At 33.9% G+C, this 17,758-nt stretch overlaps 2 protein-coding genes across 3 annotated transcripts in view; both read left to right on the forward strand.

Annotated features, from left to right (window-relative positions):
- LOC125670354 (solute carrier family 17 member 9-like) overlaps positions 1-17,758 on the forward strand; it is a 960,148-nt gene that overhangs the window by 670,055 nt on the left and 272,335 nt on the right. The gene's annotated exons all lie outside the window — the stretch shown is intronic.
- LOC125670858 (uncharacterized) overlaps positions 1-17,758 on the forward strand; it is a 35,708-nt gene that overhangs the window by 1,213 nt on the left and 16,737 nt on the right. The window contains exons 2-27 of the mRNA XM_048906262.2: positions 2,956-3,055; positions 3,536-3,733; positions 3,923-4,050; positions 4,148-4,256; positions 4,487-4,647; positions 5,287-5,415; positions 5,518-5,629; positions 5,751-5,941; positions 6,480-6,590; positions 7,217-7,300; positions 7,387-7,522; positions 7,610-7,774; positions 8,353-8,577; positions 8,873-8,982; positions 9,098-9,137; positions 9,223-9,320; positions 9,425-9,536; positions 10,263-10,441; positions 11,381-11,491; positions 11,700-11,780; positions 11,982-12,105; positions 12,243-12,422; positions 13,076-13,300; positions 14,027-14,145; positions 16,018-16,078; positions 16,262-16,498. Coding sequence (XP_048762219.2) covers positions 2,956-3,055; positions 3,536-3,733; positions 3,923-4,050; positions 4,148-4,256; positions 4,487-4,647; positions 5,287-5,415; positions 5,518-5,629; positions 5,751-5,941; positions 6,480-6,590; positions 7,217-7,300; positions 7,387-7,522; positions 7,610-7,774; positions 8,353-8,577; positions 8,873-8,982; positions 9,098-9,137; positions 9,223-9,320; positions 9,425-9,536; positions 10,263-10,441; positions 11,381-11,491; positions 11,700-11,780; positions 11,982-12,105; positions 12,243-12,422; positions 13,076-13,300; positions 14,027-14,145; positions 16,018-16,078; positions 16,262-16,498 — 3,526 coding nt within the window. The remainder of the gene's footprint in view (positions 1-2,955; positions 3,056-3,535; positions 3,734-3,922; positions 4,051-4,147; positions 4,257-4,486; positions 4,648-5,286; positions 5,416-5,517; positions 5,630-5,750; positions 5,942-6,479; positions 6,591-7,216; positions 7,301-7,386; positions 7,523-7,609; positions 7,775-8,352; positions 8,578-8,872; positions 8,983-9,097; positions 9,138-9,222; positions 9,321-9,424; positions 9,537-10,262; positions 10,442-11,380; positions 11,492-11,699; positions 11,781-11,981; positions 12,106-12,242; positions 12,423-13,075; positions 13,301-14,026; positions 14,146-16,017; positions 16,079-16,261; positions 16,499-17,758) is intronic.

The raw sequence follows: 17,758 nt of genomic DNA on the forward strand, positions 1-17,758 counted from the left end.
TGCTTCACTAGCAAACAGTGCGCACACCTGTCCTTGACCTTTTAACCTTGAAAAAATGTACAATTACATGAACAATACTAAAGAAGGATAATTATTAAAATCTTGTCTTTATATTAGCTGAAAAATACATATATAGAGTATTGCAAAAATCAAGAAGGTGAAAATCACTTTGTAGATATTTACTATGATATCCCCCTCCCCATCTAATTTTATTTCCTAGAAAATAAATTTGTCCAATTAAGTTATTTCTTTTTTAATTGAAAAAATGCCCACCCCAGAATCAAATGTGTGTCCCCTTTCTTGATAAAAAAAAAATAGTAGAAATATCTCATTTCCAAACCTTTAATCCACCCCTCCTATTTTTTAAAATTTCCTCTGTTGTGGTTATATTTGTATTTTCTTATCCTTATGAATTCATAAATTTTGTACATGAGGATCACAACCTATGCACTTATTCAACAAGAAATGTATACAAGGCTTTAATAAATTTTATTTATAAATTGGAAAAAACAACAACATGGGAATCATTTTGAATTGCAGGGAATTTCGTAAACGAGAGACTTAAATAAATTTTTCTGCGTAAACTTTTTTTTCGATGCAAAAGTACCACCTAGTACCTCATCTACGCAATACCGAGCTGTCTTGCAGTGAATATTGCGGATGTAAATTTTTTTTACACGTGTTTCTTTACTTTGTTCACTGACAACAAGCAGAAATCACATAAATTGCAACATAGATGTTGATAAGTTGAGTACCTTTAAAAACGAAAAACAAAACCTCGTCACTCGTACATTTCTTACATGTGTTATATTTTTAGAAGTTGGAAAACCCCACATAATAAAATGATTTGATAGCCTTTTGTCTTTCAAAACTACCGTTACCAGTGGTAACATGTTTTCCTTTAGATATCACATTTATTCTCTTTTCTGTTCAGTTGTTTTCCTCTGCTCTGATTACATATATTTTGAAGCCGTGTTGACAAAGCGTCATGCTTGTTCATAACGGTCGATAACTCGTAGTCGTACGTATTGTATAAGACAAATGCTGATGTCAAAATCATCGGCATTTACCAGAAGTGCTCTGTTATACATAGAAATCCTTATAAAAAAGAAAAAACACACACACACACATACAAATTAATGATTAACATTCTCTCTCAGAATAAATTGTATAATAATTAACGAACAATAATCATGAAAGGAATATAATTGTCAATCGAAGAATGACCTATATATTTCCGTGAAATACACTGAGGAGGCAGCTAGCGTAGGAATATGAATACTTCTTATTTACATTTCTGGTGAAAAAGTGATTTTCTTAAAATCATTTGACGTTAATTTTGTTTTCTTCTACATATTACATACACATCGATTTGCTGTAATGTTGTATCTGCTGATCATGAATAGAACTATATTTTTTCAGAGCAATTGTGTGAAGAGTACCTGACTCCAGTAATAAATCTTGAATAGATAGTATGCACTGACCGAATTTATTAAAAATGGTTGGGAAACGGGTTGAGAATATTGAAGAAATTAGAGCTTATATAAAAGTTCGCACAAAACTCGGTCATTCGGTAATGGAATTTTTACTGAAATGGGGGGAGTTTATAGGTCTGATAAGGTATCTTATGAGACAGTTCGTAGGTGGAGAAAGAAATTTCTGACTGGCACAGAGTCCGCCAAAGATGCAGCAAAATCTGGCCGACCTGTGACTGTAACAGGCAAGACAAATGTCTCAAAATCAGGGAAATAATTGAAAGTAATGGCAGATACAGGATCCGTGATATTGTCAAAGCTGTTAGCATATCGCTATCCATTTTGAGGCGTATTTTGAAAGTACGAAAGATTTTTGCCAGAAGGATACCGCATACATTGACAGATGACCAAAAACGGGTACGAGTACAAACCGCTAAGCAATTGTTCAATTTGGTTCTTAAATTCAATCAAAAATAACTTACAAACATTGTTACTGGTGACGAAACATGGGTTCCTTATTTTGAACCAGTAAGAAAAATTGGAAACAAAATATGGCTAACTAAACACGGTGAAAGGCCTGTAGTTGCCAAAAGAACCATACGCACAAAGAAGGTTCTTTATTGCATATTCTTCTCATGAGATGGTATAACCGTGCAAATTCCGGTGCCGAGTGACAAAAGTGTTACAGGTGGGTATTACCGAGATGTTATACTAAAAAAGCTCAAGAAATATTATCATAAACGACGCCCTGTGTCAGGATTAAGGCATGTTCGTCTACTTGATGATAATGCTCCATCACATAAATCTAAGTTTGTGAAGCAAAATTTGAAGTCTTGCCACACTCACCATACTCTCCAGATCTAGCCCCATGCGACTTTTTCCGTTTTCTAAAACTTGAAAAGTTCTTTTCTGGTCGTCGTTACAAGTCCCGACAAGCATTTGGCTCAGCCATCAGTCAGTGCCTCAGAGGTCTACCTAAATCAGCGTACCGTGACGCATTTCAGAAATGGATTCAGAGATTGAAATTATGTATTTCAAACCGCTGAGAATACTTTGAAGGGATGTAATGTTCATTTCACTATTTGAGTCGAATGCTTTTGCGATATCGTACAATACACATTACATATCGAACAGCCCTCGTAGATATCTGGTACGTTTGCATTATTTGACATTTCAACTGAAATTCTGAAACGTGAATTGGCTTCACTATGAAGAAATAAAAATAATCGACCGAGAATTCCTAGTTGCCTATGTCCTCTTATGAAGGATGGGGACAGGAGATTTTGAATTATTAATCTAAACCTCGATATCTATCAAGGCATTTTGAAATATTTTTTCTAATACTAAGTTCTTAATTCTTACAGGAATTGAAAAAAAAATTCATAAATCTGTTGACATTTTATATCAGACAACTTATTTCTAATCAAAAAGTACCTATTACTTACCAATTAACTTCTTTAATTTTCATTTTTCTTGAAAGGGAAAGCAGTCACTATCCGTCCTGATATTGCTGTCAATTGCAAACACTTTATATGCTCTTCCATATTGTATACCGAACCACGGTTCTCCAGCTCCCAATGGTAAGGATAGTAAAATGTTCTACAAGCTTGTCAAACTTAATAGTATGGCAGTGGACTAATCTTGTCAAAATTAATAGTATGGCAGTGGACTTACCATTGCACCTAAATTTGTTTAGTGCCACTGAATTCTATCAAAATGTTTGCTTAATGAATTCTGAAGCGGATTTTCATTACCTTTAATACAATGCAGCATGCTGTGATTTGTCGTATAGTATTTACCATTTGGATTTGAGTATACAGTGTTACACAACACATATATATACAAAAGTAAGAGAGGACGAGATTCTAAAATACATGGACAAATTGCAGACATGCATACGTCAAACTTCCGTTGAAATCTACGTTTAGACATTTGGTCAGACGTAGTTTCCACGTCAGTAAAATCAGCCGTAACTGCTACGTTTACGTCTACGTTTGGATTTACAACCTTTAATAAACCTGTGTCCTAGTATTCAATTGTAAACTGTGTGTTTGTTTTAGCGCCACCTTTTCCAGTATTGCCCGACACTTTCCAATCCCGAGTGGAGGCCAACATAATCGATAAAAAGATGACGGTGTCTGCCCAGGAGTACTTTGACAACCGAAACGACAGGGCCACTTTGATTACGGTGTCAGAAGGCAGTACGCCGGATACATTTATATACGATTATTCCCACGACCAGCTCTTTTACGTTTATGGTAATAACAAACTTGTTGTGACACTAGATTCAACAACAATGAAGATAACTTTTTTATTCCGTATTACAAGCATTGTCTATACACAACATATTTTGTTGTCAATCTTGCAAACTGGTTTTTAAAGTAAAACATACACCTTGTAGATTTGCTCTGGAGTCCCGATCTGATGTGATTTTACATATCTTTCAGAGGGACAATGTCAAACAAATAATTTATTAAATGACCCAAATAACTATCTATTTGGTAACAAGATGAAGAATGGAATAGCTCACACATTTTCCACCAACGGCGCCTTGCATTTTTTGAAGGATAACCAGGTACGAAAACCCACAGCCCATTTCGTTTCCATGATAAAGATGACGGGGCCTTTGTTTGTTGGTTTTTAACGATGATACTGCAAAAAATATTTTCCAGACGTATATGGGGAAAACAATCGTAAGAGGAATAAACGCAGATCATTGGCGTGCGTGTTTGGTATGGTCGAAGCCTAATGCCACCTTCACTCTAGATTATTACTTTACGGGTAAGACGAGTGTTCCTCACCATGCAACAGAACAATGCTATTGTAGGGGTAACGTAAAGCTGAAATGTTATAACAAACGTGACGATAAATTGTCCAAATTCTTCACAAAATACAATATTTATATTGACATAATTGCTGGATGATATACAAGCATATACTTTTAATTCTAAGATTTCTTAAGAGTTCTTCCTATGTATACAACATAATCAGACTTCTGATGGACATTTCAGCTCTAGATTGGATCAATCCGGTGGGATTTCAACAACTTCCACTCAAAGCCGAGGCAATCGGAATAAAAATATTCAATGAAACATCGCAAGTACTGTTTCATCATATATATAACTACTACGAATTCAGAGTGGATCTAACAGTCGATGATACAATTTTTCAGGTAAACGACACTAATTTCCATAGAAAGGAGAGAATGATGAAAGTCACGAACTTACGAGTAAACGTTCTATGTTTGTTAGTCCCACGGCTTCACAAGAGTAACATGCATCTTGAAAGAATAACAATGCTCATTCACATCAAATGCAAATCAAATACATGACAATAAACAAACATACACAGTCCTAATATAGAATAGGGACAATATTATGCCATTTTTAATAGATAGAATAGATATAAAATGTGGGGTTAGAGTTAAGATTTAGGGTTAGATTTAAGGTGTGGGATTACCGTAGATATCATGTAAATATAGCTAGGAATAAGCATCTATTACCGTAGATATCATGTAAATATAGCTAGGAATAAGCATCTATTACCGTAGATATCATGTAAATATAGCTAGGAATAGGCATCTATTACCGTAGATGTCATGTAAATATAGCTAGGAATAAGCATCTATTACCGTAGATATCATGTAAATATAGCTAGGAATAAGCATCTATTACCGTAGATATCATGTAAATATAGCTAGGAATAAGCATCTATTACCTTTATGCACTTCATCACTACTACTTCCGTCCATTACTACATCATATGTCTATATTTTAATTCAAGTAATTATGATTAAGTTCGTCCGTTTCAGACACCTCCGGGAGTTTACTGTGCGAACCGAAAAAAGACGAGGAATATGACAAGAATCCTGGACTCCCAGGTGTATCAGTACAGACTGGAGATCGTGTCAGACGACGAGGCTACCGTGCGAACAAGCATTGTAAGACCAATAACTGTCAGAACGCATTTTCTGAATTATATATATATATATATATATATATATATATATATATATATGTGTGTGTGTTTACTATCATCACAGGTTTATTATAATGGTGTATTGAAACTAGTGCGTTATGACTACAAGAATATGGCGAACACACCTCCCACCTACACTCAGAACCCTTTATCCGAAGTACACGATTACAGCGCCGGTAATGTATTACCCTTCTACCCCGTCTCCCATTTACAGAAATCTTTAAGTGAACATAAATATTTAAAACATATTTTCTTCACAACATAAATCAGGTACTACATTTTTGGGGCTGTTTATAGGTGTGCGGTATATTAAGGACTTGGTGGTTGGCAACTGTTCCATTTTTCCTTTGAGTAATGGTTCAATGGACAGCTTGGAAGCACATGAAACCTATTATGGCAACGGAACTGAAAAATCCGGATATTCCCTACACATGAAGAACCCACTACAATTCTTGAAACTAGACAGCAACTATGATTATGTTGGTCAGGTTCGTTTAGGGAGATTTGATTCTAAGAACTTCGAGCTGTGAAAAGCTGTCTTGACTCCCAAACTACAATAGATAAGATAAGATACAATATAAACCTTAAGGAGGTATACCACACCGTCATAATGGCTCACTTTCTTTTAAAACATGAGTGAACATTTAGTATCAGCAATATTTGTTTATTCCTTTTCAATTTAATTATATATATGTTGCTGAGTAGCTCAATTATGTAGCATGTGGGCTGCAAATATGTAGATTGCGAGTTCGAGTCCAGCAGGGGTTTCCAATTCTTTTCAGATTACTTTTCTACTAAAATTGCATTTTTTGATTAAATAAAGTAAATACTTCAGTTTTCAATTTCAAAATAGTGTTGTACATATCCTTCACTTATCACCCATATCAAATTTCTGTGGTGTATTATTCCTCCTTAAGCAATACCTATCATAAAAACACCAAATCATTATTTTAAAATATTAAAACCTTTAAAATGATTTGAAGAAATATCTATCCTTGAATGTTTTTTTTTTAATACTTATCACAGAGGCGCTGTCGTGGTGATGCTATGTGCGATGTTTTTAGTGGTATTCGTTCTGATTACAAAGACTCGAATGGATTCATAAGAAACGCCACATTCGACTACTATTTTCTTTCAGTGAGTATTTTAATTCATATTTACTGTCGGTAAGTTTGTTAATTCATATTTACTGTCAGTAAGTTTGTTGAATCATATTTACTGTATGTAAGTTTGTTTATTCATATCTACTGTCAGTAAGTTTGTTAAATCATATCTACTGTCGGTAAGTTTGTTAAATCATATCTACTGTCAGTAAGTTTGTTGAATCATATTTACTGTCAGTAAGTTTGTTAATTCATATTTACTGTCAGTAAGTTTGTTAATTCATATTTACTAAGTTTGTTAATTTATATTTACTGTCAGTAAGTTTGTTACTTCATATTTACTGTCAGTGAATTTATTAAAAATCACATTTACTGCCAGTAAGTTTGTTGAATCATATTTACTGTCAGTGAGTATGTAACTTTATATAATTGTATATAGAAACAATTATTTAAAAAAGATCTTGAAAAATAAGATTGGAAAGAAAACCAACATTTTAGATTACGACATTTACACAGCTTTCGAATTAATGTTGTCACCTATGTGTAATGCTAGATGCATGTGCCTCTAGTCTTAAATCAAGGCTGGTTGAAAGACCTGTTATACTGTGAAACAAAACATCACATAATTCTGTTTGAGATGTAATGATAAATGATTTACAGGACGAATATTCAGAACTTCCAGTTCACAGTTCCAGTTATGATCCAGCTGGCATCCCATTTCAACTACTAGTAACTGTATTAGGCGTACGTACTTTACAATGTCGTTTTTGTGTGTTTCATATATACATCTTATGTGTACACATATTATGTCCAAGTGACTGTATCTGTAGACTGGAGGCTTCCCTGATTACTCAGTGACTTACAACTTTGTGGACTACTTCTTTGATGACCAAGACATCAGTGTGTTCGATGTATCTTCTTGTTACTCGACGGCAGCAAATCTTCAATTTCAAGTCAGAATACCAGGTAAAAAACGAGATTCAAACGGTTCTCATATAAATGTTTCGTCATAATACGTGAAACTACAAAAACTCTTATGTTGTCCGTCAACAGGTGTCTTTTATAAGACAGACGAGAACCTGATGAAGATAACTGCACAAAGGACATTGGCAGAGAAACTGGGAGTTTCTTATATTCGCGTGCAAGATATTAGGATTGATTACGACAATTCTAATGTATACATATCTGCAACGGTGTTGGACAGGGCCCCCGCGGCAGGTAAACCTACAGAGTGTTCTTCCGAAAAATACGTTATATCAAATTTAACATTTTTTTTTAAAGAAATCTATTTTTGTAATTTAAGCAGTGTAAACTGGTTCTATGGTTAGTTGAAAAACCATTCACTGAACACACGTGTTACATTCACAACCATTCACTGTACACACGTTACATTCACAACCGTTCACTGTACACACATGTTACATTCACAACCATTCACTGTACACACATGTTACATTCACAACCATTCACTGTACACACGTGTTACATTCACAACCGTTCACTGTACACACGTGTTACATTCACAACCATTCACTGTACACACGTGTTACATTCACAACCGTTCACTGTACACACGTGTTACATTCACAACCATTCACTGTACACACGTGTTACATTCACTGTACACACGTGTTACATTCACAACCATTCACTGTACACACGTGTTACATTCACAACCATTCACTGTGCACACGTGTTACATTCACTGTACACACGTGTTACATTCACAACCATTCACTGTACACACGTGTTACATTCACTACGTTGTGGTTTTTGGTGTATATTATTCTTTGTAGCCCAGTTTACATACATACCAGGAAAACAACAGAGTACTGCTGGAGACATTCTGTACGATAATGTTGCCAGTCCTCAGGACTGTGCAAAATACTGTGTAAACAATTACGGATTCACGTGCAACAGCTTTGATTTTTGTCCTGTCGGTAACAGAAATTGTCGACTTAACAGAAACCACAAGGACGACGGCGCAATACTGTCAACCAGCCCGTGTGATCATTTCTCAAGTATTTTAAATTCGCATAGCTATGTTTTCCATTTTAAAACGTTTTTGAAACTGATTTTAAAAACAATGTATCAATTAGAGAATAATAATGAATTATTTAACAATTCGTTTCGTTTGATTTGACAATTGAAAATTTATTAAAAAGGTAAAAACGAAAAAAAATAATCATCAAATCAGAGAGATAATACTTGATGTACAGAAGAGATTATGGCCTCTTGTAGAATAGCATCTTCTGAACATGTGTAAAAATCTCTCCATCTTCAAAATCTTTTGTTCAATCTCGAGCATTATTTCAGGAAATATCAATGGACCTCTTGTCCAAGAAATTCCTGTAGACGAGGCCTACGATAAACTGAAAACAGCTGTCTATCAGAAACAATTGAGGTTACAAATATTTGGGCAACAGGTTGGAATAAATTGTCATAGGAATCTTATCTTCATCATACAAATATAATCACATTATATATATATATATATATATATATATATATATATATATATATATATATTCTTTTATTTAGAATTTTGACTCGTATGCTGTGGATGTTCGAATTTTGTTTGGTAAGTAATTTTTGTATTACATTGACTACTAAATATGTTTGCTTATTTGCATAATTGAATATCAGGTATGAATTTTAATTCGAAGGTTGGATGGAAAATGTGTCTTTACCTTCTATAACCGGACAATTTTCCTATGGACTGGAAATAGTTGACCCTGCATCACAAAGTGTTACATCTGCAAATGTAAGAACAAGACCGCTTTTATTAGATACTTTTTATGGTATCTCGAGCTTGTTATTTTTCCATGCTTGCAGTATTTCATTAGAATGTGCATTCAATATTTCTAGGTTTGGTACGATGCGACTTATGGGTTGGTCAGATTCGATATGACGAATACGATTTCTTCTCCACCATTTTACACCACAAATCCACTGACCACCATAGAAGATTTCAACACAGGTATCACCTAGTACGAGATGTATTACATGAAATACACAGTGTTAAGTTGTATTTCTATCTTAGTGGTTAGATGTATTTTCTCTATTGTATATGTTTTGTTTATTTTTCTCTATTGTATTGTATATTATGTATTTCTTGAATATTCTGTATTTATCTGTGAATTTCTCCTTTGTATTGTATATACTATTTCAATTTATCTATTGTGTTGTATATTATGTATTTCTTGAATATTCTGTATTTATCTGTGAATTTCTCCTTTGTATTGTATATACTATTTCAATTTATCTATTGTGTTGTATATTATGTATTTCTTGAATATTCTGTATTTATCTGTGAATTTCTCCTTTGTATTGTATATACTATTTCAATTTATCTATTGTGTATTTCTCAATGGTATATATCTGTCATTGTGTATTTCTCAATTGTATTGTGCATTTTATCTTATCATGTATTGTATCTATTGTGTATTGTGCATTTTATCTTATCATGTATTGTATCTATTGTGTATTGTGCATTTTATCTTATCATGTATTGTATCTATTGTGTATTGTGCATTTTATCTTATCATGTATTGTATATATTGTGTATTTTATCTTATCGTGTATTGTATCTATTGTGTATTGTGCATTTTATCTTATCATGTATTGTATATATTGTGTATTGTGCATTTCCCTATTGTTTTGTGTACGTAATATATTCTATACGGTTGTGTATTTTGTATTATAGGTATATCATACACCATAGATCGAACTCTCGGAAACTGCTCAGTGAATTCTATACAACTTGGAAGCTTCGGGACTACGCAAGACAAGGATGCGCTAATGAAAAATGGAGCTTATGTTTTAAAATTGAAGGGCCCGTTGGACATATTTTCCATGAACGAATCCTATCGCTGGGCTGGTCAGGTTCGTATATTTCATCTAATACTAAATATCAGCTTTTGCGTCAATGATTGACACAAATTTACAGAAAAACCAACAGCAACTACATAAATTTCATTAGCTTGTCCTTGTGGTTGGGGAACGTATTGGCCCTGGGACTATATTTTGGTCATTTTACAAGGTACATTAAATGACAATTGAACAACTTGGTCTTTGTAACCTATTTGTTTTCTGTTGTTTTACGTCGATTTGGCGACATTTAAAACATATTTCAATATTTCATTATCCATCCTTTGATATCGACGTATTTCAGCTTGTTCGTCGTTTTAGCCTTTATGATAGCAATATGTCATTATGTTCTAGTGGTTCCATTTGCGTTCTGAATGATGAATATCATTGTTAACATTAAACATTGCACGAAATCAACTGACTGACAACATTTTTGTTTTTACATAAAAAGATTTAATGTTAAATTTCTTACTTCTATGGGGGTCAAACTTTTTTTTTGTTAGAGAAAAATAAGTATGTGTTAGAAAATGGATTTTGCTCTTGAAGGGTTGTTATTCTATCTATGAAGTTAAACATATGGGTATGTTAAAACACCCTGAAATTTGAACTGTCGTAAAAATAAACGATTTTGTAGTGTATAATTTGTTTTTAACTTACAAAACCTAGTTCTCCATCGACATAACTTCTGAGGAAATTGTTCTTGCTACCGTAAACTCCAAACTAAACACAAAAAGCTGAAAATCCTTGACTGTAACAAATATATTCTTAAAAATCTATTATAATTTTTAAAAAACTATCGATAGCGTAATTAGTTGGGTAATGATTTGATATTTTTTAGAACATTAAGAAAATAAGAAAATAAAAAATTCTAATATTTTCGACATTTTGAACATTTTCAATTTTTATATAACAGTTATAAATCTGTCTGATTAAAAACCTAACATTTTCTTATAGAGAACAGTGCGTGGGATGCTTTGTGATGTCTTTGAAGCGAAAACAACAAGTTTTAAAATACCGTCCATTACTCAAACTTTTACAAGCATTCTTCAGTTCTTCTTCATGACAGTGAGTGATTTTATCGATCATTATTTGTTGTGACAGTATTCTCGGTAATATATGTACTAATAACAGTTTTGTTGACAACAGCCTTCGTATAGCAGTAAACAAAATTGATTTCTTACAAAGAAATTAAATTCACTTGACTAACCATATAACCAGCTTGGTAGAAACTGTGTTAAGTCGCTCAGATGTACAAGTCTTAATTTGTTTGTAGGACAGCTGGACAGAAGCATCCGATACAGACCCCGATTCTGTAAATTCACAACCGGTCAAACTGACCATTTCCTCTTCAGAGGTGTGTGTACGTTTATCTAGAGTAAAACATAGGACGCCATGAGCTTGATTTACTGCACCTTCTGAATTGTGTTGAAAAACAATGCTGAATTAGTGCCAGTACTGCATTTAACAAATATCATCATGATACATCTATATTTATCGATACCACCAAGGTTTGATAATGGGATAAGCCACAATGAATGCTTATGCAATATTTCAGGTGGGACTGTTTTTGACGTACAACTTCTACAACTTTAATGAAGAAGACCCAGATTTGAAAAATTTTGATATCACGTCATGTTTTACTGCAGACAAGCAAGAGAATTTTGCCGTAGTGTTCGATGGTGAGTATTCGTAAGAATAAGTAATACATGTATGCATGTATATAAAGCATTGAAATGATCAACACGATTAATGTATTTATCTATCTACCTAATCCTATCTCAACTAACAATTTTTTCTTTCCGTTTCTTCAATATAGGTAGTTATCATCCATATTTAGAGACCAATCTGAAATACTTTGAGAAAGCAGTCCGAATCATGATGGCGGAATCATCTAAAGCCTCACCCCTGCGATTCCAGAATCTAGAGGTTTCGTACGATAGCAAGTCGCCATACATATTCCTTATAGGGACAATGGTTGATCCAGCTCCAAGTCTTGGTAAGGAAACTGTTTTGAAGTGTTGTTTGTTTCTCTACATGTCAGTGTGACCTTTACTGAGGAAGCTATGTATTAAAAGTAAATATTACTCTGGTCACCTTAACGTTTCATTGTAAACAGTATTTGCTGTTAGTTTGATTTTCGCTATTTCAACAGTAGGCTGCAAACATGAAATTAAATCTATCGCGAATTTAACCCAGCCATAACATTTATATAATAGTGATAGATTTTTCATATACTATGCTGAAATAGTCGTCAGAGCTTTGACAAATAGTGCATGAAGCATAGGCACACAAATTTGGACATCTTTATCTTGCCTATACCTTCGTGACCCGTACGCAACCTCAGAAACCCGTATACTATCCGTTTGGCGAAGGAACAGGCACTACATTGCACGATTAACAAATCATCTTAGATTTGACGCGGCGCCGGGATCGAGATTCGAATCCGTACAACCCGGTTACGAAGCGGACACACTAAACATTAGACTACCGTGACCGCTGTGGATGTTGTAAATGATGATTGATGAAGCTGAACTTTAATCTTATGGACGACTTTCGTTCTTACGATTTCGTTTTTCTATGTGTACTGCGTACCTTTCACACGACACAATTTCCTAGGTACAACCACAGTAATGTAAACCTGCATTTCAGATGATTTCACACTAACAAACAAAGGCATGAATCCCCCGAACAGCACCCCTTCATTTTCAAAGATTACGTCAGCATCAGACTGCGCCAGCATATGTCGTCAATATAAGAAATTCGACTGCGAAGGATTGTATTACTGCGCATCCGGCTCGGTCTGTGTTCTGAGTCAGTCCCATGCCGATTCTGGATCGTCATTCAACTCGACTTTGTCCTGCGACCATTATTCAAGTATGATTTTTACAAGACTTCATATCTTTAGAATTGGGAAAAATATTTATAAAAGAATTATTTAAACCACTTTATTGACAGAGGGAATTACATTATCAAAGGAATGAAACAAAATTGTTTTCACTGAAAATGTAAAACCAACTTATTCAAAGGGACACAGCCACGATTTGATCCGAAATTTTAATCAGTTTGTTTTTTTTGCATGTGTTACAGAGATTATAATTTTCTGTTATATAAACGAGACTCGTGTTTTGTTATTGTTTACATAAGGTATACGACCTCAAGTCTTTGGTAAAATCTCTTTTCACTCATAAATATATGAATTTTAGTGGAGATGGCTAAGTAATAATAGGTTTTTTTTTACATGACATTATTGCAAATGCATTTGATGGGCTTCAAGGGGACAGATATCAGAATTCTTTGTAAACAATGGCTAGTGTCTGTATTAATTTGCAAATAAATGGTTGTAAAAAAAATCATACTGTCAACAAAGTGACCAGAAACAAACATAAATAATATATTAAATGTGGTAATAACAAACGTATACATAATATATTATTTATGTTATCTGTCCCTTTGAAGCCCATCAAATGCATTTGCAATAATGTCATGTAAAAAAAACTATTATTACTTAGCCATCTCCACTATCGTTGAAATGCCTGTCTTTTTTTGAAAAGCTCGCGATATATGCCCATATGCATCTGTTCAATATATTTTTACTTACAGGAACCGTGAATTCAAGTATCGCAGTACAACCTACCATCGACGTCGCGTTGTCGAAAATTTCAAATTCAATATACGAGGGAATATACCAAATACCTGTAAATTATGGATCATCCGTATATGTAAGTTAATGGTGATATAATATATATATATAACCAAAGATTTTTCTGAAGTATAATCTCATATTAATGTAGACATTTTACGTCATATTGCATGAATAGTGATCAATCTCATAATTCCTACAAAAATACTAAATTAAGAGTTGGGCAAACACGGACCTCTACATATACCAGGGATGGGATCCGGTGCATAGGAGGAGTAAGTATCCCCTGTCGACAGGTCACACACGCCGTGAGCCCTATTTCTTGATCAGATAAGAGGAGTAATCCGTCGTCCAAATCGGTGTGTAAAAATCGATTCAAGAACAGAAATGGTCGGGTTGCTTTAAAATGTCATTTATCATGGAGACAGCAGTACAAAAGACACTGGAAAATGACATATCAAATGTAGAATTAAAAAAACCCACCCAGAAGCACTTTTAAAATGTCACATGTATATCTTCAATGTATTTATAACATTTATAATGTACAAGGTCTGAAAAATGTCAAGTAAAGCTGTGAAAGGAGTTGGTTACACAAAGTAGGTACCATGCTTTAAAAATGACAAAGTTCAACTACATTATGTACAGGTTAATTTTTCAAAGAATGTCCGCTCACTTCCAAAAAGACACATGCACATCTTCAATGCTTCCATAACAGCCGTATAAGGTCTAAAGGGTGTCATATAAATGCTGTAAGAGGAGTTAATTACAAAATTAGGTACCGTCTATTAAAAGTTGAACTACACATATTTGTTTGAAAAATGTCTAATCACCTAAAAAAAAAAAAGACACATGCACATCTTCAATGTGTCCATAATAAATGAACAAAGTTTGAGGACTGTCAAGTTAAAGGTGTGAAAGGGGTTGATTACACAAAATAGGTAAAATGTCACAATTTTGACTTGTGATAGGAAAAACTCCTCGTTTTCAAAATGAACATTGACATGTGAAAAAGAAACAAAAACGAAGAAAAACTTTATTCTCAAAGAAAGGACACAAACAAAACCAAGACATGCTTAAAAAAATGACAAAGTTCAACTACATGTAAATTTTTCGAAAAATGTCTGATCACTTTTAAAAAGTCACGTGCACATCCTCAAGTTATTCATAACAATTGTAGTAAGTTTGAGAAACGTCAGGTTAGAGGTTTGAGAGGAGTTGGTTACACAAAGTAGGTACCCTATTACAGGGACGCCCGCCGTCATTCACCATTCTATAAGCCGTTTGCACGTTGTGCAACCCGACCAAAAACGACTTCACAAATGATACATTTTGTATGAACCACGTCAGACAGCATTTGACCCAATGACAGCTAGATGTTATCACGATCATAGAATTTGCGATGTGCTGACTTTAAACGAAAATATTGAAATTTCTGTAACATCAACTTGTTTGTCAGTAGCCTGCCTTGATTTAAAAACTGATCATAAGCAGAACAAGCTCTTCCGCATCGAATCAGTTGAGAGACATAAACACAATATGCAGGTGATAATGGAATATTACGACATAAATATGGGAAGTTGACGATAGAGAAGCTGAAATTATCCCGTTTGTCATAAAGTTGAATTGTTCGTTTGCCGTTAACATCTATGTTCAATATATATCCAAGTACGGAGCAGAAGTGGAATGTTTTATCCCTCCTAGGTATGTGGTCCCACCTCTGGTTTGTTTAGTAGTCCGTTTTTGTCCTTCTCTTAATTTTGTAATTTATAATAGGTTTTATAAGATTGATCACTGTTCGTTATCTTTATTTGCTCATACCTATATGAAAATGAACGAATCTAATTTCAAACATATGTTACAAATTTTGTGTTACAAAACATGTTCTTTGATCCGAAGAGGGTTTATCATTGACTGGGCAATAACCAATGTAAGTATTACATGTACATTGCAGACATTCAATGCAACAACGATCAGAACTAGTATTTTAAGGAACGGGAGGCCAGACGAGTCAAGTAAATATTGAACATTGACATATACATTAAGTTGTTGGTGTAACCTTATTGATATATCTCTCATGGCAAAGAATATACTTAATTTTATCAACTGTTTACCCATCCACACATTGAGTAAAATTTATGCTGGAATTGAATACTGATTTTACAGTATGATTTTGTCCTATTGTCCTTACATTTCAGATTTACTACTAAGACATTTCAACATATATAGAAAATACTTTATTTTCACAAAAATGGACAATGCGATTGGTGGACTATCAGTGGAAGATTGCGCGCGACGTTGTGTGTCGAATATGGAGTACGAGTGTCTTTCTTTTAGTTACTGTTTTGATCTTGGGGATTGTTTTCTTAGTCATGTTCATGCTGATAACTCCTCCGGTATAGTTCAACGTCAGGAATACTGCGACTTGTACTCACGTAAGTTACATTTTATTATAATACATTGTGAACAGTACTTGCGTAAATCACTTTTCATTATATAATATATTAGCTCCGTTTACCTGATAAAGATAAAGGACTCACGGTGGGTGTGACCGGTCGACAGGGGATTCTTACTCCCCCTAGGCACCTAATCCCACCTTTGGTATATCCAGGGGTCTGTGTTCGCCCAACGTTCTATCTTGCATTGCTTATAGAAGTTATGAGAATGATCACTGTTCGTTAAATCTTTATCTTTCATACGTACGTGAGTTACATTTCAATATGATACATTGTGAATGGTACTCACGTAAATCATTTCATTATAATATATTGCAACTTGTACTCATGCGAGTTATATTTCATTATGATATATTGCAACTCACACAAGTAATCTTTTATTCTACCTGTTATACCACATATCAAAGAAATGTCGAGGCCATTATTCTGCAATACACCGATTACGTCATCAAACGATTATCAGAGAGCTGTAATAAATATCAAACTTTCACACGAAAAATAGATATATCGGTTTAAAACGAAATACCCACTAAGACTAAATTGATTTCACGTCTTCGACCGGTCTATTCCTGTGTATTATCTTAAATAAGCCGTTAAACTTTAATTTTATTGCTGTTCCGCGATCGTCCCTACTATTTTTACATTCGAATTTTTCTAATAAAAATAATGAAATCAATGATTGATAGTTTCAATTTATAATCATAAGAATTAGTCAATATATCATTATGCTACAAATTTATGAATGACTTAAGGATATTTGGCACTCAACAGAAAATCAGTCGTCTGCATTCCGAGATCGATACACATGTTAACAAAATGTCGATGCACATATATGATCCTTTTTCTTTTGGAGAACGGTTCTGCCACAAATCAGAGTGGGTCCAAATCATTGCTTATCATCATTATCCCCCGTTTCGGAAGCTACCATGACAATTTTTCTTTGGAGCAAAATTTGGGAAGTTATTCACTTTACATTTGTGAACACAATAAAATTCTTGCTTTTGTTGATGATGCTGGATATCAACCACGAAAAGATGTACTATATTTCCTACTTAATTTTTTTTTTACTAATTTCTTGAAATATTATTTCAAATCGATACAACAAGTATTTCAGATTTCAACTAATCAAAATGACACGATTTAGTGCTGATCTTCAGTCCATTGTATTCTACATGCATATCATAATGTCTGTCTTCTTACAAAGAGAGCAAATGTAGCAACCAAATAGCTAAAAACTAA

Source organism: Ostrea edulis, chromosome 4 (assembly GCF_947568905.1).
Source record: "Ostrea edulis chromosome 4, xbOstEdul1.1, whole genome shotgun sequence".
NCBI classification, from domain to species: Eukaryota; Metazoa; Mollusca; class Bivalvia; order Ostreida; family Ostreidae; genus Ostrea; species Ostrea edulis.